Source organism: Pestalotiopsis fici, assembly GCF_000516985.1.
Source record: "Pestalotiopsis fici W106-1 unplaced genomic scaffold PFICI_Scf_1, whole genome shotgun sequence".
NCBI lineage: Eukaryota > Fungi > Ascomycota > Sordariomycetes > Amphisphaeriales > Sporocadaceae > Pestalotiopsis > Pestalotiopsis fici.
The window spans coordinates 4401584-4414861 of NW_006917091.1; the positions used below are offsets into that span (position 1 = coordinate 4401584).

The 13278-nt window shown below is 50.3% G+C and overlaps 4 protein-coding genes across 4 annotated transcripts; 1 reads left to right on the top strand and 3 right to left on the bottom strand.

Annotated features, from left to right (window-relative positions):
- Positions 1-47: 47 nt before the first annotated feature.
- On the bottom strand, positions 48-2227 carry PFICI_01327 (uncharacterized protein; the record flags this gene model as incomplete). Its single annotated transcript, XM_007829908.1, has 3 exons — positions 48-898; positions 954-1254; positions 1358-2227. The coding sequence occupies 3 exons, from the start codon at positions 2225-2227 to the stop codon at positions 48-50; spliced, it is 2022 nt and encodes a 673-aa protein (XP_007828099.1).
- A 3580-nt stretch (positions 2228-5807) lies between these two features.
- On the bottom strand, positions 5808-7364 carry PFICI_01328 (uncharacterized protein; the record flags this gene model as incomplete). Its single annotated transcript, XM_007829909.1, has 1 exon — positions 5808-7364. The coding sequence occupies one exon, from the start codon at positions 7362-7364 to the stop codon at positions 5808-5810; it is 1557 nt and encodes a 518-aa protein (XP_007828100.1).
- A 1272-nt stretch (positions 7365-8636) lies between these two features.
- Positions 8637-10175, top strand: PFICI_01329 (uncharacterized protein; the record flags this gene model as incomplete). Its single annotated transcript, XM_007829910.1, has 1 exon — positions 8637-10175. One exon carries the CDS (start codon positions 8637-8639, stop codon positions 10173-10175), a length of 1539 nt encoding a protein of 512 aa, XP_007828101.1.
- A 272-nt stretch (positions 10176-10447) lies between these two features.
- Positions 10448-11430, bottom strand: PFICI_01330 (Proteasome component PRE2; the record flags this gene model as incomplete). Its single annotated transcript, XM_007829911.1, has 2 exons — positions 10448-11179; positions 11293-11430. The coding sequence occupies 2 exons, from the start codon at positions 11428-11430 to the stop codon at positions 10448-10450; spliced, it is 870 nt and encodes a 289-aa protein (XP_007828102.1).
- Positions 11431-13278: the final 1848 nt, after the last annotated feature.

Here is a 13278-nt window from a genome sequence, read left to right on the forward strand (position 1 = left end):
TTGTTTTTTTGAGATCCATTCCAAAAGGTATTTCCAAATTAGATTGTCTATGCTCTGCTGGCATGCTCGCTGGTTCTCGGTGGTCGCCCTTCGTCGGCAGGCGCTGTCCGATCTGGATAGATATCTCCGTCCACCGTGATCATATTTCTTTCATCTTCTGCTTCACTATGCGCCAGAAGCCCGGTATCTTCATCGCTTTCGCTGCCGCCGTCGCTGCTCGAGCCACTTTCCGCTTGTTGATATCCATGCTTGTTGTGTGCCTCCACCTGGGCCTCATTCCTTATCTTTGTAAACTTGATCCAATTGTAGCAACCGATAGCTGCAATCGTGACAAATAAGCCAAAAATGTTGATGGGTGTGAGTTTATCATTGAACACCAGGGCGGCGGCGCTGATGGTGACAACCTCCTTGAAAATGCCGGCAATTGACAGTGTTACGACACTGCTTCGCTTCAGCAGGGCAAACTCTGACGCTGTCATGAGGAACGCAATGGTTCCGGGAAAGATGAGAATCAGAGGAGCGCGAACGGGGCCCCAGGCTTCACTCAAGGCCTTCAAACCCTCAATCAATTGAGGCAGGCCTTCCACAGGAATCGCTATAATCAGTAAAGTGCAAAACATGACTGGTGCCAGATAGAAAATGCTGGAGAAGGGGTTCGATGTCGCAGGATTCCGGAGGAGCAAAATCTGGGTGAGACCCCAACGAAAGCCCGAGAAAAATGCAGCGGAGATGACAAGAACAAAGCCGTTGAGTTTGAATTCCACCTCGCCTGCCACCATCATCACAACGCCCAGCGTCATGGTAGCAATGATGGCGACTAATTTCCATGTCGGCGTCTCGAGGCGGAACATGAAAGCGAACAATAGCACAAAGGCCAGTGATGAGGACTTGCACATGGCTGCCAATCTGTTAGTACAATGTTCTTGGAGGGGCCTTGAGGAAGCAATACTTACTGTAGAATGTGAGTGTGATGAATTTCAAAGATGCATTGCCCAGGCCAATATCTAGACCAGTGGCCGCACCACATGGTCCTATCCTGGTGAGGTAGAACAAATTTGTCATCAGAGGTTGCTTAGGCTCCGAGTCGTGCCGCGACTGGCCCATGTCTGAATTGCGCCCAGCACCTGGTCGTAAGGAAGGTATAAAGTATAGCACCAAGCTGGCGAGAGAAAACTGCACCAGCATGTGTGCGGATGTTGTAAATAAGGGGAAAGCAAAGTTGAGGTTGTTTGCGTCAAACATCCATTTGTTATACTGAGAATTGAGTAAGAGATTAGCATAGGAGCTTATTGATGACTGCCCTCCAAGGAAGACACAAATGCGAGAAGGTAGCATATCTAAGTTAGAAGAGACTTACCAAAGAAATTGACAAGGAGAATATGTACCACAGCCCAATGAGCACGCAGTTGATGGCAATGTTGCGCGCAACATTTTGGTCGGCTTCCTTGCGCTCCTCGTCGGTGATATGCTGTCTCGCGATTCGGTTGTCTAGCCGCGTGTTCCGCTTCTTCTTGGCGCGCCTTCTCTTTCTATCCTTTTTTGTCAAACCCGTCTCCTCGTCGCTGTGTAGATCCTCATCGCTAAAGCTCCTTTCGTCGTCGGATGGCTCTACCTTTGACGGCTCACCGGCCGGGCGGAATGCCGATTCCTCGGATATCTTGCCATCGGCGCCGGGGTCCATTGACTTGCGGAAACTCTGGCCTATCGAGCGACCCCTACTGTGCGAGGGACCCATGGGCGCAGCAGCGCCAACGCTCGAGGTCAGAGTGCTGCGGCGCCTCCTATGGCCGCTGACTGGCGCCATCTGGTCCATCTCAATATCTTCCGTACGGTGGCCGCTGGTCCCGGCTACACCATCGGCGGGCAGTGGGAGTTTCCGATCTTGCTGCTGGAAGCTGGTCGTGGCCGACGAGGCAGAAGAGGGAGCAGAGAAGTCGACGTTGCTGGATCCGCTGTTACCCGTGGGTAGCACGAGGGTTACAAGCTGTGTCGCGGCTCTGGTTTTCTTGTTGTTGTTGAGATGTGGTGTCGAAGGGGGCGGTGCCAAGCTGTACTGCCTCGGGTTGTTTGAAGAAGAATTTGAAGGAGTAGTGGTGTTATTGGTAGTCGTCTGCTGTAGTACTGTCGGGTTCGGATCGCTGTGGGGTTGTGATGGTAGGGAATGTACGTGATGTTGAATTTTGTTGTTGTTGTTGTTATTGCTATGGCTGGACAAAGGAGAAGGCATGATAAGTAATAAAGTGTGTGTACAGGAAGGGGACTGGGTTATTAGGTCAGATGTATGTACTGTGTAGTACTACTGGTATTTTCGTCTGAACGGGGGTACGGTAATCCAATCCAGTCCAGGTCCCAGTCAAAGTCTCGCCAGTCTCCAGTCCAGTCCAGTCCAAGTCCAATCCAATTCGTCTTCTGTCCAGCCAGTCCGGTCAGTCCAGTCGTGGGCACACGAGCGAGCGACGAGCCGAAAGTGGATTCTCGGGCCATGGAAGGAGAATGGAAGTAAAGTGTGCTGGTCAGGGGGTCCAGGTCCTCCCTGGCTCGGACACTTTTTGTGTGTGTTGATGGATGGAGTCGGTGGTGGTGGTACATTACCGACCACAATGCTGACGGGCAATTTCACGGTTCGAAAGGGTTGCGCTGTAAGTAGCACTTGAGTCCACGGGTCCGACGTGTTCAGCTCCTCCACTCTGGTCGGCAGGGCATGACAAACTGCTTGCAGGAGACACCTTGGCGGTAAAGCTATGATAATAATGCAGTGAGTGAGTGAGTGAGTGCATGTATTCTGATCCCTCTAATAATTCCGACATAACTAAAATAAGTGACGGACTGACTAATAACTTTCTTGTGCTACAATAGCCCACATCATGCTGTCTATTTTGCTTGACCCATTATCCCTAAATACTACCGGACAAGTCATTAATTGCATTGTCGGTGTGCTTGTGCCTTTTAAGTTTGTGCAGCTTATCAGAGCAATGGGCGGGCGATGAAGCGGACAATGGGCGGCTTGAATGGTTACTGTGTAGCTGGGTACAGGTAGGTAAGCCGGTTCACACTTTTTAGCTGGTGACCTTTTCTTACTGGCGCTGCTCTCTGACTCCTTCTTGGAGACTCGTTGGAAGTTAAAAAAAAAAAAAAAAAAGATTATCAGGGTCTTGGCGGACATGTCAGCCAGAACGGGGCTTGGGCGGGCTTGAGGGGGCATTTTTGTCCCCCCAATTTTTCTGCACCAAAAACTGGGGCCGTGGCTTCTGGTCCGGCCTCTTCTATGCACATCACTGACCGCTTGAGACACAAAATTATGGAACCTCGGGAACTGGATCTGGATAGGTCAGTGAGGTGTGAGGTGTGATTCAGATCCATGAATTTTTTTTCTTAACAGAATTCGTCCAAGATATCAAAATCTGCTGTCGCTGACAACGCAAATCGATTGTGGCGATGTGGGGGGGAAAGAGAGAATGAGACACAAAAGTCGATTATATGGTTGTGCAATTTGTGTGAATGGACAATGTTGTCACCAGACCTCGAGTACTCTTCAATGGTCTATCACTTTTAGACTGCACACTGGGGCAATCAATCGCAGACACCTTTCCCATCCACTATAGTGCTCAGCATGATTGCACCAGAAAATAAACCATCTCTTCAATTTTCATTACCTCGTACTCATCTCCCATGCAATAGTCACCAGCGCTTCAGGCTTGAAATTTCAATAACTTTGTAAACAATAGAAACCAGGTACCGCGCAACCCCAATACCAAGGGCGGCTGAGCCTCACAGAGTTCAACGGGGAGGAACCCGAAAAATCAAAGCTGATACGAAATGTGGTTAGTACAATGTACTCTGTAGTCAACGGAATACTACTACATACATTACTTAGCAGTTCACAGTAGAGAGATGTTCCGCTGCAAGGCCAAGAGGCAGATCATTATGTCAGGGCCTTACCTTAGCTGTGCGCGTGAGGAGAAGCGCGTGGGTCTCGATTCCTACACTACATGCACTAAAAAAGTCCAACCCCGAGCCTGGCAAGCCCTGGCCTGGATTCTGGGATCTTCGCTTTTGGTGACTTGCTCAGTGGCTTGCCCAATGCTACCTTACCTACCTACTGTGTACCTACCACACTGCCGCCCAAGGGGGAGAGAAGCGAGGAGGAAGAAAGAGAGAAAAAAGTCCGCCCAAGTCACCCGATCTCCCCGATTCGAACAAGTAAAAACCTGGGGCAAGAGGCGGGGGTAACTTCCCGCCCGGGCAATTTTTCTCTTGTGTACACATCAATCACATCACCTGGGCAGCCCTCCCCCCCTAGTGCCGGGTAGAGAGGACCCTTTGACCCTCTTCCCAATCCTTTGAGCAGCTCAGCATTCCCTCCCATACATCAGCCTGTCACTCTGGAGAAGGTCCATTGAAGAGCAAGCACCCGGTACCATGATCACATGTGGCACGCCGCCGAAGCAATCGATAGAACAAAACCCCTCGAGAGTGTGTGTGATTCCTTTCCAGAACAATACAGGGACAATTCAAGGGGTCGCGATGGAGACCCGACAATTTGCGACGATTAAGAAACAATACGCATCCGCCTGAATACGGATCTCGCAATCTTAAAAAATATATATATGTCTGCCTGAATTTTGTTCCATCACTTCTTCTTCTCGTTGCTTTCCCAAGAGGGACATGAGAATGGGGCATCATTACTAGACAGTAGGAGGCCCCCCAAGCCTAAAATTGCCAAGGTAAGTAAAAATACAATAGAACATAGAAACAAGTAAGTGTGGGACAATAGAACGCGAACCCGACGCGGCACACGAACTTCCCGAGCAATTGGAGAGACAGGAGCTCATTAGGCTTTCCAATAGCTACGACACTAATAATTCCATCTAATTAGCAAGACTCGCCGACCTTTCCGAGTGAGATAGACTGTTGACACGTCTTTTGAGAAGGAAAAAAAAGTCCAAAAGAAAGTGGAAAATGCATTGCCGCTCTTTTACCGTTTCGCTTGCTGCTATAATGTCTTGGACACTCTTATTGCTGCCTGAGAATGAGCTCCAGACAAAGGAACAACTGATAACGTGTAATCGTCTCCATTCTTTTGACGTATGCTGCAATGATCTCTTCCCCATACTCAATCTACATGAACACCCAGGTAGTGCCTTATACGCCCCCGATGCAAAGCCATATTCGATGATTTCACAAACGGCAGCACATGGGTCCTCGATCTCATGGAAACTACAGATACCGTACCTACACTAAAACATTAGACCAATACATGGCGCAGGGCTCTACCTGTGCTAAACAGTAAACTGCAAGCATTGGTGATGTAGCGGGCGCAAACCACTGACATCAACCAGTGGAACCCCCCCAAGGAATTTCTGGGTCGAAACTCGCAGAAATATGATGACACCACCCAACACAAGCAAAGTCGGGGTCAAGCTTGCTAGCACGTTCGCGCGCAGGCAAGTAACAAGGGGGGAAGAGCTTCCAGGCGGCGATACTTGAAGCCCTCGATGCGATCGATGGTGATGTAAGAAGAGCATTAATCTATTTGCAGACAAACCACTGCAATCGCTCATAGACGACATGTTTGATGTCGATTCCACTTTGCCAGCGAATTGTTTACTCGACTTCATGGCAAGTGCATACATGTGACCATACTTTGTCGAGAATAACAGAGTAGTGGTCAAGTAAGATCTATTCACTTTTTGAATGTAAAGTACAAATAATCTATGTGGTTTCCGTGTTGCGGTGTAAAGAATGTAACCGAGGATTTTGTGTTTTAAGTCCAAGAGCTCGACTGCATTACTCCAGAATCAGCAGTCTTACAGAATCTCCAACTCCTCTTTCCTGTCCGGCAGGAACTCATCCTTATATCTGTTCCACAGCTTCATAAGCTCCTCCACGTATAGCTCATGTAGACGATCAATCTCTTGGTCATCAATACGCTTATACTGCTGTACCTTGATGGGCGCACCAACCACAATGTTGAGGGGATGGCGGTATGGCATGAGCCCGACATCGTAGTTGAAGATGCCTCGGCCATGCAAGAATGGCAATGTAAACTTCCACACCTTCAACACAAACATTTGAATCTTGTGTACCAGAGGGTGTTCCTTGGGTCGCAGCTGGTCATAAATCTCGTTCTCACCAAAAGCTAAAACGGGAACCAGGTCGGCACCTGTGCGAACTGCGAGCTTGATAAAGCCCTTGCGTTCCTTGAGAATCAGACGCATCTGGCCTGGCTGTGCCTCCAGGGACTCACGAGCACCGCCAATGACAATGGTCACAGCGCGGCCCATACCCTCGTTGTTCTTACCTCCCCGGGTCAGAATGTTGACAATCGAGTCCTTTGACACTGACCGAACACCCATGGAGAGGACGTAGTCGCGGTAGAAGGGGATGCGAAAGTTGCTGTCCAGTGTGAGCAAGCTGTTGGTGATGCCGGGAAATTTTTCGGCAAAGCCAAGCGCTTCCGTGGCAAACGCGGCCCACGCGCCATGAGATATGATCCCGTGCGGGTGATAGCCGAAGATATACTTTCTGGTTGGCGGCAGATCGTGAGTCTTGTGGAGTCGAGCCGGGAAGTATCCCGCAAAGAGGTCCCAAATATAGCTGCTGCGGAACCATTCAGATCGATATCTCAATGAGCCGTCGGTCGCTGCAGTCGACGTCAAGAGGTGCATCAGATAAACCAACAGAAGAGGCCATGCAAAAGGATTTGCGCATAGGGCGAAAAAGACCGACACGAATGCACCTATGCAAAGGCAGTGCATAAGGACAGCCAGTGTCTGCAGGCGGCGCTCGGCTGGGACATTGAAAGGTGCCCACCTAATCTTTGCATAAGGCTCATGTTGACGTGGTGGCTGGTGTGTGTGGATCTCGTTGATGGTCATCTCGTCCAGCTCCGGGTAGGAGTCGTCGCTGCGGTCTTCGCTCACATCCCGCCGTTGTTGCTTTTTTATCCCGTTGCCGTTGGAGGTGGACGTTATGTGGCCGGCAGTTTGCTGCGTCTGCTGACCGTTGATTTTCTCCTCGGGCTTTTCCTCTGGAGACTTATTTACACTTTGTGGTTCCACTTGAGAGTCTGATGTCTTCTCGTCCTTGGTCTTTGGCTCATTGTCGTCTTCCTTAAGCGCTTCAGCAAAGCTGAGGCCGTCTTGGACTTTGGAGGCGGGCTGGTCCTCTGACTGCTTCTTCTTGTTGTTGTTCTTCTTAGAACTCTTCTTCTGCGCCGAAGTCTTGTTTCCGTTCTGTTTTGTTTCGCTGCCTGTTTTGTCTCCGGCCTTGCCATCTTTCATTTGCAGGGTAGTCGGGGCGTCGCTCAGATGGACAAAGGACGACTCCTTGGAGCCCTCCTTGGGCTCTTCGTTCGCAGCCATAATCACCGCCTTGGTGGAGTTTTGGCTGCTGCTTGGGGTGTAGTTGGGTTTTTTGCGCCCTGCGTATTCGGTGTGCAGGGTCGAATCCTTGGGTCTTGCTATAGCCTTTCCCAAAAGCTCTTGGATATGTCGTCTGCAATAGCTCAATTTGGAGAGCTAAGTACCTTGAAGATCCAGGGGTATCCGACCAGGCCGTCGCGGCACTCTTTTAATGTGATGCGACCCGATGGACTAGGTACTCTCGATTCGAGAACTGATGTAAGAATGTAGAAAAGGATAATATGTACAAAAGAAAGGTGCGATGTAGGTCGGGCACAATGCAACAAATAAGAAGAGAAAAAAAAATGGTCAGACGTTGGCCAGGCAGGTAAAGTTCGTGGAACATTCGGCAATCAGCTCCCTCAGATGCATGTGAGTGAGGTGGACCGTCCCAACATGACGTCGGGCTGAGGTTGGTGGGCAGGGGCCATCATCCAGTGAGAGACTGTCCGTCCGTTCAAACGTCCGACAGCCCGGGGGTGGGTCTTTGCTTTGTGGTGTGCTCACTTTTGAGGCTGAACAGAGTTGGTCCGCAAACCCATTGTCTTGAAGCTTGGTTCTATTGTAAACAAGATGACTTTGCTAATCGACTTGCTAGAGCTGGTCATATTATTGAGAACCATGTTATTACATAGAAGAGGGAGATAACACATCTTCAAAGCGGGAATATGAAAACAACCAGAGATTCAAGGTCTCGCAGGAAGTTCTAGTTTTACTGCTACAACATTGATCATATATACAGGCCCAACATGTAAACAATTGGATCGCCCACATTCATTGATGTATTGCCGTTTGTTTACATTGTTGTTGTATTTGTATTTATTCAAGTGTTTTTGGATATTAGAGTTTACTTTTGTTCAATGATACTAGGTGGCTTACAGAGTTATAGACAGCATCGCCCTTACTTGTATGTAACACAAGATTCTGACCATGTTTGCAGCAATTGATTCGAAAAATAATGGTGTAATTCTCAAAGATCACTCTCTGTGCCACTATTGAGTTCAATGGGAAACTGTGAGTCTGACAATGTTGTGAAATCGAATGGTTGTGTTTCCCCAGTGTTGATGTATGGAGTACGTATAAGCCCGAGACAAGCATGTGAAGCTATACCTCTATCGATAAGCCAAGACAATCCTCGCCCCAAAAAGTTCCCACGGTCTTGTCTCTGTCTCTCATCTCCCCCAATGCCATGTCCGCTGGTACATGTTGTACCGAACATCTACACTGTCCTTGATGAGCGCACCATGGTGTTCCTCCATCCGGGCATCATGCGCGCCGCATAGCCTCGCCCGTCGCGTGCTACGCCAGGCTGCTCCCTCGGCCTTCCTCCTCCGGCCCCGGTTCCTGCAGCGGAGAACCCTCCTCACCCTCGCGATCGAGTCCTCCTGCGACGATACTTGCGTGGCTATTCTCGACAAGCCAGACCTCACCGTCCATAGCCGCCGCCGTCCTCATCACCAGCATGGTGATGACGGCAACGATTCGGCGCCGGTTCCCGCCGCGGCGCATCTGCTCTTCAACAAAAAAGTAACGTCCGACAACCGCGCCTTTGGCGGCGTGGAACCGCTGACGGCCGTCTTGTCGCACACGTCGTCGCTGGCGCCGCTGGTCCGGGAGGCGCTGCAGGCCCTGCCCGAGGTCCCCGCCGTCGAGATTGGCGACTACCGCGTCTGGAAAAAGATGCTCTGGGTCGATGGCGTGGTGCGGCGCAAGCCCGACTTTGTCTCCGTGACCCGGGGCCCCGGCATGGCGTCGAATCTGTCCGTGGGCCTGAACACGGCCAAGGGCCTCGCCGTTGCCTGGGATGTCCCACTGCTCGGCGTCAATCACATGCAGGCGCACGCGTTGACGCCGCGTCTGGTATCGGCGCTTGAGCGGGGAGCGGAAGAGCTAGAAAGGCGGCAGCAGCAGCAGTCAGGCACAACCGCTCCCAAGAGACCGCGGCAGCGCGAGCAGCAGGAGATCAAGGAACCTGCCTTTCCGTTCCTCTCGTTGCTGGTATCGGGCGGCCACACGCTACTCGTACACTCGCGCTCCCTAACCGACCACCGCATCCTCGCGCAGACTCGAAACATAGCCATTGGCGACATGATTGACAAGTGCGCCCGGATCATCCTGCCAGCCTCTCATCTCGCCGAGCTGGACGATGTCATGTATGGCCCGGCGCTCGAGAGGTTCGCCTTCCCTGACGTCAAGTCGCCTGAAGACTATGGCTACACGCCGCCGGCAAAGCGGATGGACGAGATTCAGATTTTTGACTCGGGGCGCGGCTGGGCTCTGACGCCACCCATCCCTACATCGGCGGCGATGGTTTATGATTTCTCGGGGTTCAATGGCGAGGTTGAGCGTGCTGTCAGGGAGAACCCCGACATGTCCTTGGAGGACAGGCGGTACCTGGCCAAACACGCCATGCGCATCGCCTTTGAGCATCTGGTTTCCCGACTCCTGTTTGCTCTGAAAGATAGGTCTCAATTTGGAGATATAAAGACTATCGTTGCTGCTGGGGGCGTAGCGAGCAACAAGTACCTCAGGCATATCATGAAAAGCATGTTGGAGGTCAGAGGCCACGGACATTTAGTTATTAATGCGCCTCCGCCTGCTCTCTGCACGGATAATGCTGCCATGATTGCCTGGACAGGGATGGAGATGTACGAGGCAGGCTGGAGGAGCGAGCTGAATATCCTGGCTGCTCGCAAGTGGCCGATCGACCCAGAGGCCCAGGGTGGCGGCATTCTAGGAGAGCCAGGCTGGGTCAATGTGAATAAAGTGTAAAACCAATGTATCATAGAAATATGGAATGACGCCTGAAAAAGGGTCGGCCGTTCCAATAAATGTGCACGTGTAATGACTGTCATCTGCGAGGGACTTGATAAAATGGTGTGCAAGAGTCACACTGAATGTCTTAATTGTACATTTACATAGCTTGAATTAGAGACCAGTGCAATTCCATGCCTTGCCTCGTCAGTCCTTGATAGCACGTTTCCTCAAGAGCTCAATCCCGAGACTCTAAAGCTGATCTAATTTCATGTACGATCTCTAGCATCTTACACCCGGTCTCCCACAAAATCGCTTGTTACATTGCTGAACTCGCCGCTCTCCAACTTTGTGTTCCAGAAGATGGGGTTTGTGTCGTTGAATCCATGCTTGACCCAGCCCGATTCCTTGACGTGGTACAAGTTGATGAAACCACCAGAGTAGGCATCTCTGTGGGTGGCTGCCAGGATACTTCTGCTTCCCAGGGCCAGAGCCTCCTCGTCTGTCAAGTCGTATCTGTACTCGGCGTCCAGCACACCGTAGGCAAAGGTCTGACCCGAACCAACACAGAACAGGTTGCCTGCAAGTCTCGTGCCATCGCTGTCAATGTAGTAGAGAGCCGGGCCCTCCTCCTTGGTCACTCCGGCGCACATGGTACCCATGGACAAGCCCATGCCCTTGTACTGGTAAACCAGGTTGGCGAGGATCTTGGAGGCAGCGGCAACGGAGATGCGGCGCTTGTGTCGTAGCTCGTGTAGGCGGCACTGCATTCCGAGCCAGGCGAGCCAGTACTGGCAATCGGCAGCACCTCCGGCCATGGTGCCCAGCATCTTATCGTTGATCTCAATCACCTTCTTGACGGTCTGCGAGGCAATCCAGTTGCCTGCCGTGGCTCGAGAATCTGTGGCAACAATGATGCCGCCCTGGAAGCGGAAGGCGAGGGTGGTGGTACCGTGGGCAATCTTGATGGGGCATTGGGGGTTTGCACGGTCATCGGTTGCTGCACGGAGCCATGCCGAGGGCTATGGTGGAGGACATGGTCAGCTTGTGATGAAAGGTAATAGATGTTGCTGGCGATACTGCGGGAACGCAGCAAGGCCGGCAATAAGCAGTCGGAGCTAGAGTCAGAGCTTACTTGTGCTACTGGGGGCATGGCGAACTTGAGAGATAGGCTGGGAGTGGTATCATCGTGGAGCTCATCTTGGTGGTCTTCGGCGTACGTCTCTCTCGTGAAGGCAGCCGGACGGCTGTATCGGGCTACGAGGGTATCCATCTCGAGGCTTGTGTTGGTGGTGGTGGTGGTGGTGGTCGCTGGTGCTTGACTTGGGGGGCGTCCGAGCTTGTATTTCGGAAGGAGTGTGGTACGTATTAGAAGTCTAGTTGGTGGTGATACAAATCAATGGACTGCGATAATGGAAAGGTCCAAAGAGGGCGAAGGTTTTCGGTTTGTTTGGTGTTGGCGTAGATGGTTGACGTTGACAAGGCTTGCCTTGCGCCTGGGTCTGGTAGGTATGCTGCTGATTGATGACTGCTAACGTGCTCTGTACTCGCTGGCGGGCTGGCCTGTTGGTTGGCCAGAGCTGGAGCTCAAGGCAGCTGAGACTCGCGTCAAGCTCTCTGGCTGTGAACCTAAACTGCTGTTAAATCTGTGGCCCGTGCATGTCGTACCTAAGGCTGAAGCTAGACTCAATTGGTATTGGCTCAGAATATCGGCATAAAGTTATGTATGCATAAGAGTATAGCAAACGCCAAATGTGAGTATTCCAGGTATAACAAGCAACCATTCTTCCACCTCAAAATGTATCAAACAACCAACACTGTCATGAGCTTTTTATGCATACAATCTCCACCGGTACTAAAACATTATATTGACTTTAATAGTTGACTTGAAGAGGATAACATGTGTAAATTATCAACACGTAGATGGCAAGCTTAAGGGAAGATATGGAAAAGGAAGGGGAAAGGAAATGTATTATAAGAATCCAAAAGCCAAAACGTACAGACGGCCCTGGTGGTTTCGTTGAATTCGAGCCATGGGCCCCTCACGTAGAATCCTCTCATCAGAACAGAGAGACTTCACCTTGGTGGCCATCGCACTCAAGAGCTTCTTTAACGACTCGGCCATTAGACGTTTGTGTTCCAGTGGTTGGAAATTATACTCTTTTTGAAATACACGCGCCTTCCACTATTGAACCAATTTCTTGTGCTCTTATGCGGTCTGAAGATATTCCATGTAAAGGCTGTCTCTAGCTCATCAGGAGGCAGTCACGCAATTTCGTCTCCATCTTCATGAATGTATTAACAATTGACACTCATGACACTTTGCGAACTATCAATGAATGCTTCCAATATCTGTTTCACGTAAACGCGTGGGACTTGTGCTATTTATGCCTCTGCCGCTTTACTTCTATCTGTTCGCTGAGAACATCCTGATCTCTATCTTTCCAAATACTTCCCTGATGGTGATTAGACTCTGCCATACATCGCCTTCCGCTGTGCAATTCTATATTCTTGCCCTGAGCACGAACTATTTGATGTAATGACATTTGAAGACAGCATGCGATTTGAATGTGAAATAAAATAGAGGACTGTGTTGGAAAAAGGGAGAGGATAAAAAAAGGGAAAAAGAAAAGTAACACCACTGGGATCGAACTACTGAATCAAGAAAAAAGAGACCGAGCAGCCTAAAGACCACTCCCACTAGCCTAACTAGTTTACAGTTTTGATTATCCAGGTCATGACCCAAACCCGAGGACCTGTGATAGCTTCACGTTTTATCTAGGTATTTAACCCCTCCTAGTTGACCGGAAAAACCGAGGGCTAATTCCATTCGCCAGAGCCTGCAAACGGGGTTCATTGTTCTTTGGCCTGCAGATTTCGATCCTTTCACTACCAGAAATTTCCATTGGTTTTCATTCAATTTTTTTTTTTCGCAGTCTGGTCTGTAGGCTTCATGGACTTTACAATATTCCCAAGCTGACGATCTGTCTGATGACGACTTTCTTCACAAGCGTACTACTACGCAAACGAGGTAAACTACCTGTCATATCAAGCATTCGCATATTGTATTCAAAGTGGGTATTGTCTCTCTCGTGCAAGTCGTTTCAATGTAGGAGTACTG